Source organism: Ovis aries, chromosome 18 (assembly GCF_016772045.2).
Source record: "Ovis aries strain OAR_USU_Benz2616 breed Rambouillet chromosome 18, ARS-UI_Ramb_v3.0, whole genome shotgun sequence".
Classification (NCBI taxonomy): Eukaryota; Metazoa; Chordata; class Mammalia; order Artiodactyla; family Bovidae; genus Ovis; species Ovis aries.
This window is the reverse complement of record NC_056071.1, coordinates 22736862-22757876: the sequence shown is the minus strand read 5'-3', so window position 1 is coordinate 22757876 and position 21015 is coordinate 22736862. Positions and strand designations below refer to the sequence as shown.

General features: G+C 48.9%; 1 protein-coding gene and 1 long non-coding RNA gene across 4 annotated transcripts; one reads left to right on the top strand and one right to left on the bottom strand.

Annotated features, from left to right (window-relative positions):
• Positions 1-556: 556 nt before the first annotated feature.
• On the bottom strand, positions 557-19803 carry LOC121817084 (liprin-alpha-1-like). Of its 2 annotated transcripts, XM_042235134.2 has the most exons (5): positions 18926-19803; positions 16896-17127; positions 12054-12196; positions 11031-11203; positions 557-9772 (listed from the first exon to the last, which is right to left on the bottom strand). In XM_042235134.2, exons 1-5 carry the CDS (start codon positions 18967-18969, stop codon positions 9711-9713), a joined length of 654 nt encoding a protein of 217 aa, XP_042091068.1. In that variant the 5' UTR covers positions 18970-19803; the 3' UTR covers positions 557-9710. The 2 variants fall into 2 exon arrangements, with proteins under 2 accessions (XP_042091068.1, XP_042091067.1); XM_042235133.2 differs by having other exon boundaries at positions 557-11203.
• Positions 9339-16128, top strand: LOC121817085 (uncharacterized). Of its 2 annotated transcripts, none has more exons than XR_009597083.1 (3): positions 9339-9450; positions 10373-12209; positions 12362-16128. It is a non-coding gene; the product is annotated as an uncharacterized LOC121817085 (long non-coding RNA). The 2 variants fall into 2 exon arrangements; XR_006056823.2 differs by lacking the exon at positions 9339-9450 and adding an exon at positions 10133-10245.
• Positions 19804-21015: the final 1212 nt, after the last annotated feature.

Here is a 21015-nt window from a genome sequence, read left to right as displayed (position 1 = left end):
TAGTCAAGTCTATGGTTTTCCCAGTAGTCATGTATGGATGTGAGAATTGGACTGTGAAGAAAGCAGAGTGCCGAAGAACTGATGCTTTTGAACTGTGGTGTTGGAGAAGACTCTTGAGAGTCCCTTGGACTGCAAGGAGATCCAACCAGTCCATTCTGAAGGAGATCAGCCCTGGTGTTCTTTGGAAGGAATGATGCTAAAGCTGAAGCTCCAGTATTTTGGCCACCTCATGTGAAGAGTTGACTCATTGGAAAAGACTCTGATGCTGGGAGGATTGGAGGCAGGAGGAGAAGGGACGCCCGAGGATGAGATGTCTGGATGGCATCACTGACTTGATGGACGTGAGTTTGAGTGAACTCTGGAGATGGTGATGGACAGGGAGGCCTGGCGTGCGATTCATGGGGTCACAAAGAGTCGGACACGACTGAGTAACTAAACTGAACTGAACTGAACTCAACGGGTCTAGAACAATCTTGACTTTCGGTCAAAGCACCTCATGTTATTTTCAACTATTATGAAAGGAAATGAAAGGGAATAAGATGCAGTGTTCTGGTGCTATACTCCGTTTTTTAAGAGCAGGATGGTGATGCTGAGTCTTTGAGCACAGCAAACAGGTTTATTTTTTAATTTGTTTTTCCTCCTCCTATTTATACACAGATGAAATTCTTGAGAAATCTAGGTAAGGGGCCGAAGTTGAGGTTAATTGGTGTTAAATCCAGGAGAATTGGAAGAAGCCAGGAAGATGGAAGAAGAAGTGGATGGGGCTGCCGTCAATAAAATCGGCACCTTCCCTGCATCACACCCCCTCTGCAGTGTAACCCATGGCACTTTGTCTTCAGTCAGTCCTCCCGCTAGCCCCATGGGGACAGGAGAGCGGCTCAGCTTTGCCCACTGAGCACAGGGGTGGTGGGCCCAGTTCATCTGCCCTGTGTTAAGAAATTGGGCCTGCAGCCCAGCACACAGGGCACCAGACCCATCCATTCTGTGTGTTTAGGCAAAAGTGGCTGAGGATCACAGTCCAACAAATATCAAAGCTGCTTCTGATTCCAGACTCACTCCTGAGTTCCTTTTCTTTTAAAGTCTAATCAGGCTCCCTCTGATTGCACTTTGTCTCAGATTGCATAATAAAATGCTTTTGTTTAAAAATTTGTTTTGCATTGTCCCTTCTGAACTGTGTTGATGATATCGTATCTGACATAGCGACAGAGTTTGGTTTTTGTTTTATTTTCACTCAAGCAGGGTAGAAGACAGAAGAACGATCTGAGAAGTGTCACTCTTTCGGAGGCCAGCGCTCAGGTGAAGGATATTGCAATATCCAGGGAGAGGATAATTCTAAAAGATGAACTTCAATAAGCTATTTTGAGCATATTTTCCATGGGATCTTAGTAGATGAAAAGATCCAAATATGGAGAAGGGATGGCAACCATTCCAGTATTCTTGCCTGGGAAATTCTTGCCTGGGACAGAGGAGCCTGATGGCCTACAGTCCATGGCATCACAAAGAGACAGACACAACTTAGCAACTGAACAGCAACAATACACAACCAGGCAGATTGTGATTTGGGGAAACACTGCTTGATGGAAATGTAGAATAAAACGGAGAGTGAAGTGACCTAGCAAATACGGAGCATAGAGTTTTGGAAGAAATTAAAAGTGTATAGAATAACAGTTGCAAATATTCAAACAATAAAGTCTGTGGCTAAAGGAAAAAAAGAAAAAGATCCAGATAAAGAAAAGCAAGTATTTGTAAAAACGGATAAAGATCAAGCTTCTGAAATTTGGGTGACAATGATGCTCACTGAGAGCTGTAAGCTGTGCGGTCTTCATCACAGAAATCTTCTTCCTGTCACCAGGGTGTGTATAGAAGGAGAAAAGCCCTTGGGGATATTGGCTTACATGAACTGGGGGAATCTTAGATTGTTTTTAGGGCAGCACCAGTTAGTAGAGGCCCATAATCCACAGGCGGTGTCTCAACAAGCCTTGGTTCACATGACTGTTCAGATTGCCTGAGGAATGAGCTATCTGTCCAGCAGGGAAGTCATCCACCAAGATGTGGCTGTTAGGAACCGTGTCACTGAGGACACACTTCAAGTTAAGATCGCAGACAATGCTGTCTGCAGAGATGTGTTCCCCATGGACTCTGTCATTGCCTGGGGGACAATGAGAACAGGCGGGTTTGGTGGACGGCCCTTGAAAGTCTGGTTAATAACGAGTTCTCCAGTGCCAGTGACCTGTGCGCCTTTAGAGGGAGGCTGTGGGAGCTAGCTTTTGACTCTGGGCCTAATGCCCTATGTGGACAGGGACCCCTTTGACATGGCTGCGTGCCCTAAAAGACGATTACCACACTGTCCTGAGGAACTGTTTGCTGTGATGGCTTGTTGCTGGCCCTTCGATCTGGAAGAAAGATCCCAGTTTTAACAGCTGGTCATGGATAGCCACCTCTGCCATGTCCTAATGATTACAGATGGCTCACTAATTGCACCCCATGTTCAGCTATGTATCTTGAAAGAAAAAGATCAAAGAATTTGTGCACCTGCCTTAAAACCACCACAGGTAAATACTATTAATAATCTTGTTTTTCCCTCTAAATATTTTTAAACACCTTTTTTAAAAACATTTTTTCATTTCACTAATTATTTTGCTACAATGTTACTTTTGATAACTCCCTAACATACTGTATGGGTCTAACACCCGTAACTTAACCAGAATCCCACTGGGAACATTTTAATTATTTTGAAGTTTTTGACATTTGAATAATACTACAAAAACATTTTGTCACATAAATGTCTATATGTGTGTTAGTCACTCAGTTGTGTCCAACTCTTTGCAACCTATGAACTGTAGCCTGCCAGGCTCCTCTGTCCAGGGGATTCTCCAGACAAGAACATTGGAATGGGTTGCCATTCCCTTCTCCAGGGGATCGTCCCAACCCAGGTGTTGAATCCAGGTCTCCTGCATTGCACGCAGATTCCTCCTCATCTGAGCCACCGAGGAAGCCCAAATGTCTCTAAATCCATGATTATTTAACAAGGCTAATAGGTAGACTAAAATGATCGTTCGTGTGGAAATGGTTTCAGCAACTCAGAGAATGGAGCAAAAGCCAAGTGCTTAATAAGACATTGTCTGGACACTGTCCAGGGAGGAAGAGGTGGAAATCCTGGGAAGTGGTTTGCATCAGGAAGATTCCAGACTCCTGTGGGATGGTAGCATAATGGAGGACAGAAACAGCTGTCAAAGCCAGAGACCTTTTGCTGTGATTCAGCAGGGAGAGCATGAGGTGTGCCCAAGAGGACAGAAAAGAAAAAAGAATCCAGAGGAAGACAGTCAAGTGCTAAGACACGGTAAAACCAGAGTCTGAGGAGTCAAGAAAAAAAAAGGCCAAGATGACTCAGGACCCAGGAAAGGGATGGGTGAAAAGTCACTTCATGGTTTTCTGGAATCTATTCCCAAAACTGAGTTTTGTATTTTCTATTTGTCCAACTCAAACTATTGGGGGATGTCAAAAAATCTTTAAAAGTTTATATGTATTTAATGAAATTCTATAGAGTGAATGTTTATCATCCAGGCAGAGAGACTGTGTGCACCCTGCTTATCCTTACTACTGGGGACAAATTTCTGGCCTTTAATCCTATTATTTTCAATTTATAAAATGGACATGACATTTTTCAGATTTGCTTAAAGTTTAAGTTCTTTGAGCAAAGATTGTGGCCAACTTTGCTTAAAGGCTGTTTGAAGGGTTAACAGGACTCTTCAGGTGGTGCTAGTGGTAAAGAACCCTCCCTGTCAATGCAGGAGACCTAAGAGTTGCTGGTTCCATCTCTGGGCCAAGAAGAGCCTCTGTAAGAGAGCATGGCAAGCCACTCCAGTATTCTTGCCTGGCGAATCCCATGAACAAAGAAGCCTGGTGGGCTAAGGTCCATAGGTTGCCAAGAGTTAGACATGACTGAAGCGACTTAGCACGCAACAAGCACAAATAGTTGACATGCCTTAGAAGGGAGAGGTTGGCTACCACCCTGTAGGGGCTAGGGGTTGTCCCCTGCTGATCAGGGCCACGTACTCACATTCTAGGCTTCTTTCCTCCGAAAGGGACTTTGTTTCTATTCCAGAAGAAAATGCAGGATCTTTCCTACTGAGGAGGAGAACAGGAGCAGATGCGTCAGCCATCTATTTAAGCTCTGAGTTTCATAACCTGGAATTTATGCATAAACCCCATTGCACACACAGGTACACATGCCTCTACCCTCTCCCCCTGTGGGGAACCAGGGCTAAGTTTACTTGGCAACGAAACAGTCTGATGCTTGATCCAGAGATCTCATGATGGGCTGGTGTGTATACAGTTGGCTAGCATGTATGTTTGTACACTTGTATACTGGTATACAAGTATACACTTGTATACTGGTATAAATACATGCTACCCAGGTATACGTGCACACTCATAAAGACTCATATAAATAACTGTGGTAAGGTAACTTGTTAACTTGCAAGTAGGATCTCAGACCTGTCAGAATTTCAGACAAAATACCGAGAAATGGATCAACAGAAGCAGTGGGATGTCTCAAGATGAGGGTAAAAGGATGGTGACTTCCCCCACCTCCAGTCGCTCACTTGCTCTGATGAAACAAGCTGCCATGTTTTGTGCAGCCCTATGGAGAGGCCCGGGCTTCCCTGGTAGCACTGCGGGTAAAGAACCTGCTTGCCATTGCTAGAGACCCAAGAGATGCCAGTTCAATCCCTGAATTGGAAAGATCCCCTGGAGGAAGGCATGGCAATCCACTCCAGTATTCTTGCCTGGAGAATCCCATGGACAGAGGAATCCTCGTACAGGGTTGCTAAGGGTCAGACACAGCTGAGGTGACTTAGCATGTACATACACACATATAGAGAGGACTGGGCTTCCCTGGTGGCTCAGCCGTGAAGAATCCGCCCGCTAATGCAGGAGACTTGGCTTTGACCCCTGGGTTGGGAAGATCTCCTGGAGAAGGAAATAGCAGCCCACTCCAGTATTCTTGCCTGGAGAACTCCACGGACATAGGGGCCTGGTAGGCTACAGTCCATGGGGTTACAAAGAGTCTGACATGACTGAGTGACTAACAAACAATAAATGGAGAGGGCCACATCACAATAAACAATAAACGGAGAGGCCCACATCACAAGGACAAAGGCCAGCCTCCTGCCAACTGCCCCCAAGAACTGAATCCAGCCCCTACCTCATGTGTACGCTTGGAAGCACGTCCTTTCCATTCAGGCCTGAAGGACCACAGCCCCAATCTGGTGAGACTCAGTATCAGAGAACCAAACTACACTGAACCATTAGAAATGACGATGTAATAAAGGCTGTGACAAACCTAGATGCCGTATTAGAAACAGAGACATCACTTTGCTGACAAAGATCCTTCTGGTCAGCGCTATAGTATTTCCAGCAGTCAAGTACGGATGTGAAAGCAGGACCATAAAGAAGGCTGAGCACCGAGGAACTGATGCTTTGTTTAACTGTGGTGCTGGAGAAGACTCATGAGAGTCCCTTGGATAGCAAGGAGATCAAACCAGTCAATCTTGAAGCAAATCAACCCTGAGTATTCATTGGAAGGACTGATGCTGAAGCTGAAGCTCCAATACTTTGGCCACCTGATGGGAAGAGCCGACTCACTTGAAAAGACTCTGATGCTTGAAAGATTGAAGGCATGAAAAGAAGTGGTCGACAGGATGAGATGGTTGGATGGCATCACCGACTCAGTGGACGTGAGTTAGAGCAAACTCTGAGAGAGGGTGAAGGACAGGGAGGTCTGGCATGCTGCCGTCCATGGGGTCACAAAGAGTCAGACACGACTGAGTGACTAAACAAGAAGAATAAGGCTGTAGTTTTAAAACACCAAGTTTTAGGGTAATTTCCACTAATACGTGCCCTTACCTATCCTGTAAAACATGGCCCGAGTCTCCCTCGCATCCGTGCACACGGGTGTCCCTCCCACAGCAGCAGTGCTGCTGGCCATGCCCTGCGTGCACGTTCTCGGAGGGAACAGGGCCCAGAGCATCAGGGGTCACAGGGCTGCCCTGCCCTGGGCCTCTTCATCCAGAGGCCAGTGTTTAACACAGAAGTGCCCGGGCATCTGGGGGTCAGCCACCGCTGAGGGGCCACCCTCCCTTGCATGCTCTGGGCGGTCCTCTGGTGGGTCCAGCCTGGGAGCCCAGCCCTGCTTGAGCCACTCTGAGAGCAGGAGGCTGTCTGCTCTGTCCTGTTCACGTCTCAGCTAGAAAGCTGGATTGGGTTTTCAGTTTTTTACCAGCAGCTTTTAGCTATATGTCAGAATAAAGTCAGCCACAGAGTTCTCTCCTTGATCTGCTTGGTCCTTCACATTTCTCTGAATTCTCAAAGCAGCTGAAGCCCAGAATGGGGTGGGGCGGGGTGTCTGGAGAGGAGGGGCTCGGGCACCAGCTGCCGTCCCAGGACTGACTCGTCTATGTGTTTGTTTCCAGTTTACCCGCACTACTTCTGTAGGTGATTATACAGCGTCCAGAATATGACAAAGGCTACATTTTGAACTTGATGCAATCTTTAATCTGTCAATACTTGTTATATGGACCATAAGATATTTTATTACAGAGTTTTTATTTAGTGAAAAATTCATGAATACCATAGAGAAAATATTTTAAAATTTAATGTTTCTTATATTTATGTAAACTTATGACTTCATTTATATACTTCCTTTTTCTTGTATATCCAGGCTATGAATATCCTTTCAGATCAGTTCATGTTCTGATACCTGACTTTAGTCTTTCAAATGATTGTACTGTAATACTTGTCTGTATAAATCCTATGAACAAATATAGGGCTTTTGCAAATGATGCATTTATTGTCATTATACTTGTTGAATTTTTAAATGTTAAACCACGAGAGAAGGGGTTTTACTGCGATTGTAAAATCATCATGACACGGTGTGCGTTATCCTTCCAGAATGTAACCAAGCTCTCCAACAATCACTCTGAAATGAGCGAACTTAATTTCAACCAATTGTTGTATTTTAACGACTGACCTAAACTGTACTTTGTTTCTGGGAAGAAATGCTTTTGTCTGCAGCGTGAAGCGATTTAAAAGCACTGGGTGTTAAATGTGAGCTTCTAATGAAATTTGGGCTGAGAGGATAACTAGAAGACGACTATGAAAATCTCTCCTGTAACCTAGTCTCTGTGGACCCAGATCCCTCTTCTCCGGTGAGACTCTTCGAGGACCAATCGCGATGCCCTGCACCCGCTGCAGAGCCATCGAGCTGGACAGTGAGGGCGCCACATCCCCGACAGACAGACAGCAGAGTGCAGCTCTGACAAAGGCCTTATTTTTCTGATGTAAATCGTCTCTTTACATCTGTTTGTAAACATGTTTAAAGAATGGACCTAGGCATACATGTTTAGATTTTGATGACATAGCCATTTTGGATAGTATAAGTAGCAAATGTAACTTTCACTTTTTCAGCGGCACATTAAAGCAGCCAGCAAGAGATGCGTTCAGATCATGGTGCCTTATTATGCAGCTGACCTCTCAGCAGACACAGACGGCATGTCTCTTTACATGTGTGTTCTGCCTTTCCTTGTACAATTCATTGTTAACATTCTGATTTTCTATTAATCTTATGTGAACTTCCTGAATATGTGACAAAGTATGTACAGTCTACTTTTGAACTATTTTTTATCACAGTATTATTTATTGCTTTCTTTCAATAAAGTACTGAAGCAAAATTTCCCACTGCCAATAAAGAGTGCCGAGGGTAAGCTGTACTCTCAATGAGAACAGACCAGAGCTGGTCATGGGAGCCCGTGTCATCACACGGACATTCTGTTAAGAGAAACGGGTGGATACAATGGAAAGGCTAGAAGGTGGAAGTATAGGTGTCCCCAAAGGACAACCGACCTGGTATTCACGTCCTTGGCTCCGGAGACATGGGACTCCATCACTTCAGCACCTGCGGGGACAGGGCCCCTCTGCTGCTCAGGCGTGGGCAGCAGGCCGAGGGTGGGAACAAAGTGCAGGTGTTGAGGCTCACCGTGGATCCCAGGGTGGGGAGGCCGAGGGCAACCCTGACGTGGACCCGAAAGATGCACTAGGGAGTGTACATGTGCACACTTGTGTGTGGGAGCTTTTCATGTTATTTTAGTCAACAGTCTTTATTATTCATATATCCATAGAAACAAGAATGTAGCAGGGGGAGGTGGGAGGGAGATTCAGGAGAGAGGGGACACACGTACACCTATGGCTAATTCATGTTGCTGTCCAGCAGAAATCAAACCGATATTGCATAGCAATTATGCTTCAGAAAAAAAGAACATAGCAAGGTGGTCAGGAAAGCATGAAACAAAGATTTCTCATAGAGATTTATAATCACAACTCTGTGTACATCTGGGAACAGGCTGCCCACCACCATCAGACCTTCCCACCAGCATCAGATGTTCCGCCCCAGCATCAGGCCTTAGTCCAGCATCAGGACTTCCCCCAGCATCAGACCCTAGTCCAGCGTCAGATGTTCCACCTGCAGCATCAGGCCCTCCCCCAGCAAAAGGCCCTTCCCCAGCATTAGGCCCTACCCCAGTATCAGGCCCTCCCACAGCATCAGGCCCTCCCCCAGCATCAGGCCTTAGTCCAGCATCCGGGCCCTCCTCCAACAACAGGCCCTACCCCAATATCAGGCCTTCCTCCAGCATCAGGCCCTAGTCCAGCATCAGACATTCCCCCAGCATCAGACCGTAGTCCAGCATCAGATGTTCTGTCCCAGCATCAGGCCCTAGTCCAGCATCAGGCCCTCCCCCAGCATCAGGCCCTCCCCCAGCATCAGGCCCTAGTCCAGCATCAGGCCCTAGTCCAGCATCAGGCCCTAGTCCAGCATCAGGCCCTCCCCCACCATCAGGCGTGGCAGCCCCACTTGTCTGACGCTCCTGAGCGCACTTAGGCAGCCCCAGAGCAACAGGACAATAGTTCTCGCAGGATGTGCATCTTTAGGAATCACCTGTGGAGCAGCAGCAGCTGGGGTCTGTTTCAGGCCAAGGAGAGGCAAAGAAGAGGCACTTGTGCCAGAGGTAGCGGTGGGTGTGGGCACGTTCCCCAGCTCTGCTGCCTCCCGGAGGGGGCTTTGCTCTCCTTTTCTTCTCACATGCTCACTCCAGGGCCCCAGGGCTGTGTCCTTCCAGATTCACGGTCTCCTTGATATCTCAAGCCCAAGTCCTGAGTTGCGTCCCAGTCTGGCGTGGCAGAGGACTGGGAACACCCAAGCTCAAGGGCTGAAAGGATCCCAGGGGGACAGCCGGGCGCCAGCGGGTGGCAGAGCAGGCGATGAGGGTGGCCGCCCACAGAGAGCCCCACAGCAGCACTGGAAGGAGAGCAGGGATGCCTTAGCTCACTTGGGGACGCTGCCTGGACTCAGCACTCAGATGTCACCTCCAGCAGCTCTGGGCACACAGGAAGCCGGTGAGTGATGCCACGCCACTCGGGCCGTGTGGGTGGGCACTGCTGACCATGGCCTCGGTTTTTGTTCCGGTTCCAACTGTCCCTCCAAGGGCTGGCGGGCTCCTCCTCCGAATGGCACAGATACTTTTTTTGTGGGTGAACACATCCCGGCTTGTTTCTGTTGGCACTGTTGTTGCTCTTCGTGTGTTTTCCTCTTTTCATCCTGTGCTTGCTGCTCTTCCAGTTTAACTTAGGAGCAGCCCCCTTATTTTCTGCATTTCCTAGTTGTCAGCGTTCCCTGGGGCTTTCCAGGTGGCGCTAGCGGTAAACATCCTGCCTGCCACTGCAAGAGATAACGAGAGATGTGGGTTCGATCCCTGGGCTGAGAAGATGCCCTGGAGAAGGGCATGGCAACCCACTCCAGTATTCTTGCCTGGAGAATCCCATGGACAGAGGAGCTCCTGGGCTACAGTCCCTGGGGTCACAAAGAGTCAGATACGACTGAAGCCGTTTTGCACACACTCAGGTTTTAGTTCAGTCACTCAGTTGTGTCCAGCTCTTTGCCGCTCCGTGGACTGCAGCACTCCAGGCTTTGCTGTAAGTCACCCTCTCCTGGAGTTTGCTCAAACTCATGTCCATCGAATCAGTGATGCCATAGAACCATCTCATTCCTACTGCATCCACCAGAGAGGTGGCTGGGACTCAGCAAAGTGCATGGTCCCACTGCGTGGATGTGAACCTGCCCTCACCACTGCCTCACCGCGAGACCATCACTGTCTCCTCCCCTGTAAATCGGGAGGTGGCAGCACCTGCTTGGTAAGGGGCACAAAGCATCTGGTATACAATCAATGCACCATCCAGCTCAGTGTTGTATTTACTAACAAGAGGGATAGCATTGAATAATCTGCTCCTTTTTCTCTCTTCTCCCTTCACTGTGCTCCAGAGCGCATCTGTTTTACTCACCCTGTAAATCCCACACCCAGCAAAAGAAGACACTCAACAAATATCTGGCTGAAGAGGCAGGAACATACCCTGTCCTTAAGGAGATGAAGCCGAGAGAGACGGGGGCCTGATGATAACACTGTGTGATGAGGAGACCCCAGGAGGACCTGCGTGGCTGTGGGCTGGGGTGGGGGGTATGGGCAGAACCCCTCATGAGCTCCTGGGGATGGGGAAAGTGGCAGGAAGGAGGGGATGCTGTTCCTTGTGGGGTGCCCACAGATTGTACCTCACTCCTCTCTGATGAGCACTTAGGCCGTTTCCAAACACTTGTCACTGTTCTGGAGGAAACAGTCATTGCCCGGCTCCTACTCAACCTGTTTCGTAGAATACGTTTCTCATCGGAGTAAGCATCTGCTTTACTCATTCCATCCTCCGTTCACCCACCCACCCATCCAGCCAGCCATCTGTTCATTCACCCGTCCACCCATCCACTCATCAACTGATCTGGTCATCTCAGACCCTAGAGAAGACTGACGCCTCCTCCACTTTTACCAGGAGGACACTCAGGGTGAGTGACAGGAGCCTCATGGGGACAGCGGGGGAGACACAGAAGGGACATACACACAGACCCTCCTCCCTCTGAACGGTGAAGCACCCACCTGGTCCTAAAGCCTCCTTGCTGGTGTGTCCAGGCCGGCCCTTTTCCTTCCTGCCAAACCAACGACCGATGGAGGACGTGATGCCCTTCTTCTTTGGGGCTTTCTGCAGCGAGTCCTGGCTGCTGTTGCTGTTGCTGGGGTTGCCCCCGGGACCGTCCTGAGAGCCTGTCGCGCTTCGGGGAGAGAAAACGACCTTTAACTGGCACCCTTGTGCAAACACACACCCCTCCATAAGACCTACTGATAGAACCGGCCACCCAGCAACACCCACGCCTCAACCTCGCAGCAGACAGTGGAGTCTCCTTCACCACCCACACTCCACACGAGCGATGCAGGCTCCCGGCCACAAACAATGGCCCCACGAAGCTGAGATTCTCTGACTGGAGCCCTCCCCCAAGGAGGAAGGTCTTCACTCCAGACGAGCTGGTGCAGAGGGCGCCCCGACCCTCCCTCAGGGTCGCTGCTCGGCAGGTGACGACGCTCCCAGAGAAGGCGAGCTCCCCAGTTCTGGGCAGTTCCCCCGCCTCCTGCAGGGTGACCGTCCTCGGCCGTGGCAGGAGAGCGACGGTCACTGTGCAGGGCTGCTGGGCAGGTGACCACATGTGCCCTGCATCGAGGGCTGCCTGGCTCACGACGGGAGCTCAGCAGGTGGGGGTCTGAATGAGGACAGTGTCAGTCACAGGAGGGGACAGACAGTCTCCTGAGAGGAGACCCCTGAGCAAAAGGGAGGGACCCTCAAGAGCAAAGCCGAGAGGCACGAGCTGTAACCATCAGGAACGCGCCCCAGGCCTGGCAGACCTCTAGCAAGAGCAGGAAGAGACCTCCCACAGGAGTCAATACGTAGAGACAGATGTTTTCTAAAATCACCTAGATCACTAAACTCTTCTACCCCAGCACCTGAAGTTCACCACTAAACACAGGCACCGAATCCAGTGGGATTCCTTTACAACCATCCTTGCAACTCTTTCAAGACAAGAGGCACAGGGCTCCTGAAACTGACGACGAGGCGAGCAGGCCCCTTACTTGTCGGCGTCCCTGATGTCCTCGTCGCTGGCTATGTGCAGTGAGCCCGTGAGCCGGTCCAGATGAAAGGACCGCAGCGAGGTGGAGCTCGAGGTTTCACATTTGATGGTGTCATCTTCTACCTCTTCCTGTATAGCTGGCAGCTGAGGGAGTGAGGTAAGTGTAAAATTGGCTAACAATAGACTGTGTCGAAAAAGGCTATCACACAGGCTTTACATTATAACCAGAAACTTACTTGAAAATATATTAGCTATGCTATCCGCCAAATACAAAAAAATGCCTTGTTCTAACTTAATGCCATCTTAAAGGACTGTTTGTTCAAGAGAAGCCGGGCCGTGGAGCAGCGAGAGCACCCCACTGAGTGCAGAGACCCCGGACGGGAGCCTCCCTGCAGCCGGGCTCTGCACTCCCTGAAATCTAGCGACCAGATGGCCCTGCCAGGCAGGACAGCAGAGCCATGCCAGCACCGAGAACCCTGCATCGCATGAACTGCCCTGATGAAAGGACTGTGCTCATTGCCAGATGCTGCTTAGAAGCACCACTAGCAAGAGTAAGAAACCTCTCAGCAAAGCCGTCCAGACCTTTCTATTTGAAGGAGAAAAGGAAACAGCTTGTACCACCACCCAAGATCATTTGTAGTGATGATGCAGGTTACTGAACCCATGACAACAAGTCAAACACAGAAAAGGTACCTAAGCCCTCCATGCGAACACCATGTGTCTGGCTTGTATTTCTCAGTAACATACAGACCGGGGGCTACACACTGAAGTGCTTACACCCAGTTGGAGTGTCATTTGCTCCTGGTGGTTTACATGAAGCTCTCCTAGGTCTTCACTAAGAAATAATCTTGTATCAACCTAGAAGGGGTGGGGTGGGGAGGGAGATGGGAGGGAGGTTCAAAAGGGAAGGGATGTATGTGTACCTATGGATGGTTCATGTTGAGGTTTGACAGAAAAGAACAAAATTCTGTAAAGCAATTGTCCTTCCATTAAAAAATAAACTAATTAAAAAAAAGAAAAAGATGATCTCGCCTGGACTCCCAGCTCTTCCGCTAGTCCTGGGTCTGAAGATAGGAAAGACACTGGTGGCAACAGTGTGGGGAACAGATGAACCCCTCAGCTTCCAGACAGGTCTCACTTATACATTTGGGTGTGTGGTTAAGCAGGGGAGCTTTGAGGAAACATGCATGGCAAGTATTTTTATAAACAATGAGTGTGTTGTTTTAATCAACTAACCAGTCCTTTTTTAATGGGATTCTGTAAAGAACACTGGTCCCGTGCAGCCCCACAGGAGCTTGGTGACAACAAAGTGACTTAGTGCAAAATACAGCTGAACTCATTTAACAGCAGCTGGATAAGCTGGGCACCCTCCCCTGACCTCTACCAAGAAACCTCAGACAACAGAAGGCTACAAAGGCTAGAAATTATCCACATGGAACTGAACGGGGATCAATCTCAAATTCAAGTTACAATAAGCACTTATAAAAATCAGAAAACAACAAAGAACAGAGCAGGGAAGGGACACACCTGGGTTGACTGTGGACTCAGTGGAGACAAACACCTGCCTTAGAGTCAGGGGCCACGGCCAGCCCCTTCCCCCGGGCCTCCTCCTAAGGAAGGCTCTGGGTCCGCAGCCTGGCCGCCCTCCCCCAGGATGGGAGCCGCCCCACTGGTGCCCACGTGACTAGGATGGGCAGTGCCGTGTCCTCACTTACCAGGAGGGCAAAGCAGGCCACAGAGCGGGCGAGCGGCACACCCAGGGCACCAACCCCAGGGTGATGGCGCTGCTCTGCTGTGCCCAGCAGAAGGGCTCCTGGACACTGAGCTGCCTGAACTGGAGCACGGCTGCCCGAGTCCTGCAGGAAGGCCCCAGGAGTGCTCCATCAGCGGGCTGGGAGTGGGAGAGGGACAAGGAAGGCCAGCCCTCAGGGCACTGGACTCCAACAACAGGGGCTCAACCAAGTGACCAAAGGGGAGAAGCAGCGAGCTCCCTCCTGATGCTCCCTCCATCAGGGATGCCGTGATGGACACGAGAACCTCTGGAGCAAAGCGGGCTGGACGGCACCACAGGCTCTGATCAGACCAGTCCGAACCACACTGCTGGGTGTGGGAGCCTGGGCACGGTGCTCGGCCTCTCTAAGCCTCAGTGTCCCTGTCTGCTGAATGGGGATAACAGCAGCCTGGACCTCACCTGGCGTCTGCGGGATTAGATGACAGACTCGGAAAGCACTCAACATGGTGCCTGGCACACAAAGTCTCCTGCACACTGCTACCCACCGTCATTAAATTGGCTTCCCCCAAATCTAACTTCTATGGCTCTGATTCAGTCATTTGTTTAAAAAAAAACTCTAAGCGGAAATTCCACGGTGGTCAAGACGTTAGGACTTGGCACTTTCACTGCCAGGACACTGGTCTGATCCCTGGTTGGGGAATTAAGATCCCATAAGCTGTGTAGCATGGCCAAAAAAATAAATAAAGGAAAATTTTAAAATAGTAAATAATACTGTGTCTATTATAAATAAGCATGAGATGATTAGAAGGCAGACAAGTGGGAGACCGGCAAACTGTTAAAATTGTCCCAACAAATGACCTATTTCCAACAGAACCATCAGCACCCAGTGGTGGGTGAGTTTCATTACTTCCATTAAAATGTCAATTATTCACCAGTACATAACCACACAGTGTTCATTCATGTAAAATGATAAGGACTCTCTAATACTTCACAGAGAAACAGAGGCATGCTAAATTACTAAATAGTTCACCTTTCGACGATGCTTCCTTAAATCACTAGGCTGATAGATGCATGCAAAGAAAGGAGAGAAACCAGATTTCTTGCGATTTTGAAGCTAAAAATTCAAGACTCAGTACAGACAAACACAGTATACCAAAAATGATGGCAAACATATAAGTGAGATGAACATTTAGAGAACATGTAACTGGAAACAGAACATTTCTTTGGACCACAGAAATTAAAGAAGCTATTCAAGATTTACTAGAGAAACACTATAAATTATTACTCAGGAAGATACAATTCTATTACAACATCATGATCTATTAAAGCACAGCATTCTGTACAATAAAGGCCCTTAACAGTTGTCTATTCTCAGCCAAACTTCTCTATAAGTTAGTTTCTCTTCATAGAAAACATGTTATACTTTAAAATAGTAATTTAACTGATGAGGAAGTTACCATAATACCTATTTGAACACTGAACAAATCGAACCATCTATTGGACATTAACACAAAATTCTTACCTAGAATTTGATTTAAAAGTTCTCAAAATAAATGTATTAAAGCAGGTTCCCTGTGAAAATATGTAAGAAAGAAAGCTAGCATAATAGCAGGTGCAGTCTTTATATTTTATTAACCATAGAAGATGCTTTTTAAAGAGTCTAGCAGAGACATTAACTGTGCAAAAGGTGATGAGATTTATAGTCTTAAAAACAAGCACCAACACAGAAAGGATATTGTGTCAAAAGTCCATTAATTCTACACTGAAGAAGATCATTTCTTTAGGTAAGGATAATCTCATTTATGAATGACACATGATATGCGGTTTAGGATCCATCTCCATTACGCTTGTAACTGCATAGTGCTATGCTAATTCAAACTTACTGCTATGGGGGAAAATACCATTTGATGAGACATGAAGACAAAGCACAAACCCGACTAAGGGGACACCTGCTGTGGACCACAGCACTGCTATAACCAGAGCAGGTGGGAGGACGGGGAAGGGGAGATGGATGGGTCAGCCGCAGCCTCGGGGGCGAGGCGGGGCAGTGGTGGGAAGCTGGGGTCTGGATTGACAACCACTGAGCAGACAACAGGATGAGCCAGGAAATCAAAACCACTGATGAAAGCAGACACACCGTCAGAGAACTCCAACAGCAGGACAAAATATACAGAACTGTTCTTCTACAAATACTCGGAAAGAAATCAATCGTGAAACTACAGAGAAATCGTCACAGAATTTTAAATATCAACTAATTAGCCAACGAAGCAAATTATAAAAAGTGTCTCCAAAGACCACAAAATGGACTAGTTACCACTTCACATGCTGCTAAATGATTCACAGTTAATTTAATTATATGCCGACTAACAATGCAGCTAACATGAAACGGGTGGTAACCAAAAAAAAAGTGAAAATACAAGCGCAGTTACAAAGCAGAGTGTTGTAAACATGAGTTCATGGGGTAAACAGCAATGCACTCACAAAACCTAAGCTAAACATGGAAGAAAGCTGGAACATATGCTTTAGAGCCGCACACTCTCTCACCAAAAGCCCTAGGTCGTCATCCCGTTTTCAGACTCGGAAGAGTGAGGAAGCCAGACTTCTTCACTGGGGCCCTGGGGCAGCGGGCTTTTAACCTGGTTTCACACACAGAGCTGGCCTCACCGCGCGGCCAGGCCCATCAGCAAGCAGACCAGTTGAGATTCCTAAGCCAGGGGTCCAAATATCAAGACTCATTTGTCGCTGTGTGATTATGGAATGATTTCGCTCAGTCGCGTCCGACTCTTTGTGGCCCCATGGACAGTGGCCTGCCAGGCTTCGCGGTCCATGGGATTTTCCAGGCAAGAATACTGGAGTGGGCTGCCATTTCCTTCTCCAGGGGATCTTCCCAACCCAGGGATCGAACCCGGGTCTCCTGCATTGCACACAGACGCTTTACCGTCTGAGGCACTAGGGAAGCCCGATTCAAGACTAGGCAGTTTTAAAAATCTTAGACCTCTGAGCGAGCAAATGTACCTGATTTTCTTCTGGGTAAAAAGAGAAAAAACCAACAAACAAAAGAAAACCAGTGTGCTCCGGGAGGGACGCGGCAGAGAGGAGGCAGACACATACCAGAGTCATGAAGCCCAGCTTGTCTTCTTCTGGCTCAGGGCTGGGCTGCCTCCTTTCGGGCATGGAGCGCCCTCTGCTGGGCGGGAAGGAGCCGGCATGTGAGGAGGCGGGATCCAGGTTGAGGGAGCTCGAGGATTCAAAGCGCCGAAGGTTGCTGAAGCTCCCACTGCCCACCCTGCTCTCAATCCCCTCCGCCCGCTGATCCGTGTTCTCCTTGTCTTTTTGGATGAACCTAAAACAGAATAAAATCATCACCTGCCTTTGTCAGCAGAGGAACATGTCTGGACAGCAAATGTGGGCTTGCATTCTGTGTCACGATTAGCAAATTCCAGGAAGAGTTGCTCAATTAACATCTCAGCAAAAAGGTTCAGCGTTCCCTCTTTGGAATATTCTCAAACTTAGAATCACTTATCATTGAGTCTTACAAAGTGGCCCCTCATCATTCACGTTTGATTTGACTTACTGACTCTAACATTCTGATGGGGCCTGGGTGGTGACTCTCCCTGTGCGGAGATACCTGAAGCTGACCACCTTTACCTTCCCTGCTCTCAGGGCAGAGATGCACGTCAGTGCCTCAGAGCTTTTCCACTGGGAATCCGGAACTCCGTATAACCAAAACAGCCATTCACGAGCAAGCTGGAGTTTCTACACACGTCTCCAGACCAGACGAAGTGCTGAGCTGCACGTTTCATTCTGTTTTCAGCTTGTGTATGTGCAAACGCATCACTTGATGAAGTTCTCCACCAGCTTTGTGTGAGTTTCTGGATTCAGGTCAATGTGCTGCATTGACCTACAATTCACAGTTACTGCTCTTCTCCCCTAATGTGTCATGGATGATTTTATATACAGATTCAATGCATGATTATGCAAATAAAATGATTTTCCAATTAAAATACAAGATCCTCACAGGTAGTAAACTCTCCAGTTTCACTTCTACTTATACATCTTGAAAGTTTTCCACTGTTGACAAGTTGATGGACAGAATTTACCATTTACATCAAGTCAACTTGTTGCATAAGGAAAAATCATTTTTACCTGACAACTTGCTATAAAATAAAAATATTAATACAGAAGTGTTCGAAATTTCCTACAGGGATGAGGAAAGACAATCTTTTGAGCTTGTCTGTGCTCAAACACGGCCCACAAAGTAGTCTGTCTCGGCGTCAAAAGTACAGGCGGCACCATCTGCGTTTGCTGGTTGTGCCATTCACCCCGGCCTTTTCCCCGAGCCCCTCGCACTCAACCGGCAGGAACGGGCACCTCGCCAGGGGTGACGGGATGAGAACAATCTGAGCAGCAGCTCTGCCAGGTCCTGTGCAGGGTCACCGGCCTGCGGCCACTCTGAACGTGGACTCGGGACAGGAGGCACAGCTGTGCGGGTGTGGCACCAGGCAGGCCTCCGTGCCCCAGCCACCCGGCTGCACCCAGACCCAGGGCCCCCTGCTCACCACGAGGCGGGCCTTTGGGTTCTATCCTGTTTTGTAAACTGTTCTAACTGCCAAGACTGGGTCTAAAGAAAACATTTTAAATATACTGATGAGATGAGAAAAACTCAAACACATGTCCTTGGATCACTGTCTTACAATAAGCCAATCTTCACAATGTATTAAGTTAAAAAGGAAAATGCAGATCTGAGTGGGAATTTGCCAAGCCCAGAACCCCAGCTTTTCTGTTCCAGGTGGCTTTTCACCAGAAGGTAGAAGGCTCCGAGGGACACACGAGGGCGAACCCTCAGTGCTGGAGGGTGCACGGGCCACAAGGGGACACCGCCTCGGCACCTCACTCACCTTGGGGCCCAGAGCTGAGTGGGGGACACCCCACAACGCCCCCCCACAGAGTGCTGACACCACACTGTGGACAGAATGCCCCGGCTGACTGAGCTCTATAATCAAGGGCAATCTCAGAACTGAAAATTCTCGAAGCAGACCTGAAGTCAGTTTTCTCACTATGGAACACTCAGACTTCTCTAAGCAGAAGACAGCTCCTCAGAGAAGCCGAGCCTCCGGGGAGCTGGGCTCAGGCACACCCACCAGATCTCTTCGTTGATCTTGTCCAGCTGCTCCTGAATCCTCATGGCCAGAGTCTTGGCTACAGCCGGCCCGCTGGGCGACAGCCGAGCGGGCGCACTGAAGAGGGTGTCCCGGTCGCCCTCGCCATCTGACACGCCCTTGTCACTCTCAAACAGCTGGCCAGCGTTGGCCAGCACGCTGGCTTGCTGCTCGAGCTCCCGGTCCTGATCTTTCAGGGGCTGCACCTGGGCACGAGAGGACCAAGTCTCGTCAGCAACATTCTGGGCACCTCAAGTCTATCAGGAACTGAACACAATTTTACATGGAAGCCCTGACTTTGGACAAATGGGCCATGCTTATGAGACACTGCCATCTCTTAAGCGAGCAGTACTGAAGAAACGGGCAGGAGGAGAATCCAGTTCCTAGATGGCCTGGTGACATTCAGGTCTCAGCGTGGATGGAAGGCAATCCTATGAGGTTATCCACAAGGGTGCGCTGATGGAGTCAGAGACAAAAACCGAAAATTACAAAAATATATCCTTGCTTCCATCAGCCAGGCTGAAGGAAAATTAGAAAATAAAACCCTTCAGCTCCGCAGCCGCTGGGTCCACCCCACCGGTCATCACTGGTACTAGTTCGCCGAGGAGTGCCGTCCTCGCGGGTTCCCAGCCCTCCGTTTTCCAGGCTGGTCTGAACACGCACAGACAGGAGTGAGCAGGGCAGCCAGGGGACGGGAGGGCCAGCCTCCCGTGGCTCTCCTCTCAGGGCACAGGCCCTCGGGCTGTTCTGGGGATGGCCCCTCACACCGCAAGGGCGCCTCTGTCATCTGAGACGCATGCAAGAGTGCCTGCTGGGCCCCGTGCCGCCCTCCCGCTCTCACACCTCACACCCTTCTCTCCGCAAATCTCCCCCCTGCCCCACTCTCACCCAGGTCCTGCCTTGTTTTCCCAGACATGACCTCAAAGCAACGGAGGGGCAGCCTCGAGCTGCTGGCTTGCCGGCTCCCTGTCCCCCGCGGCCAGTACCTTCGCTTTCTGTCTTTGTCACGACCCCTCCCCAGGGCTGGGCCACCCCTTTTCCTGGCTCCAGGACCACCTGCCATCATTCCTGCTCCGCTCCGGTGAACTAGCTGCCTATGGGTTCACCCCCATCAGCCCGATCAGCACATCCTCTCCATTCCCTCGCCTTAAAATCGCACATTTTTGAACATTTTCATTCTGAGAAATTGTACTCTAAGTGTTCCATAGCAAATAGAAACACTCAGAACAATACTAACCCTTATAAACCATAATAAGAAGTTACATCTCAGGTGTAGAAAAGCTTCTGGAGGAAACATGGCAAGCCATTGACGACAACGAAGTCTATGGAGAGAAGCTGGACTTGGGCTCGGGGTTCGGGTGGTGGGGGACAGGACTCACTCTATTGCCCTCGCTCCTCTCATTGCTTTAGACTGTCTCCATGGACCTCACATGCATTCCTGGGCATTCCTCACATTCATTCCTCTACACCCCACTTCACTTCCTCACGGGGTAAAACAGGTCAAACGGGCCAAGTTTCTGAGTCACTCGACTCAACCTGGCAGCTCTTTGCTGTCGGCCACGGCAGTCACTTGCCTTGTGCAGCCACTGAGGATGTGACGCAGGCCGGTGCAAAGCTCGATGTGGAAATCACACAGATTTCAAGACTCGCAGTGAAAAAAGTAAAACGGGCACACTCGCAGCCCGCTCATTTTTAGGAAATTTTAGATTGTGTATGTGGCTCCTATTATCTTTCTGACGGACAGCACTGTCCACGTGAAAGGCTCATGCTTTGTCTCAGCTTTCAGGTGAACCCAGAAAGGACTACTTAGAATTCTGAACCACACACAACGGCCACACACTCTAAATCCACCTATAATGCAAATCACATTCAATGTTCAAAACCAAAAACGCTATACACGTTACAGCAGTGGACTAGCCATAAGGAAAATGTAACTCCACTTCCGCTAAGCATCTGCAGTAACTGTAACAATGAACCCAGCTCAGTTCAGCTCTTAACACATTTCTAAAGGATTTAGAGATTGAAGGACCTTGTCGTTTTGCATTTCTTCTAAATGCTTTTTTGCATTTTCA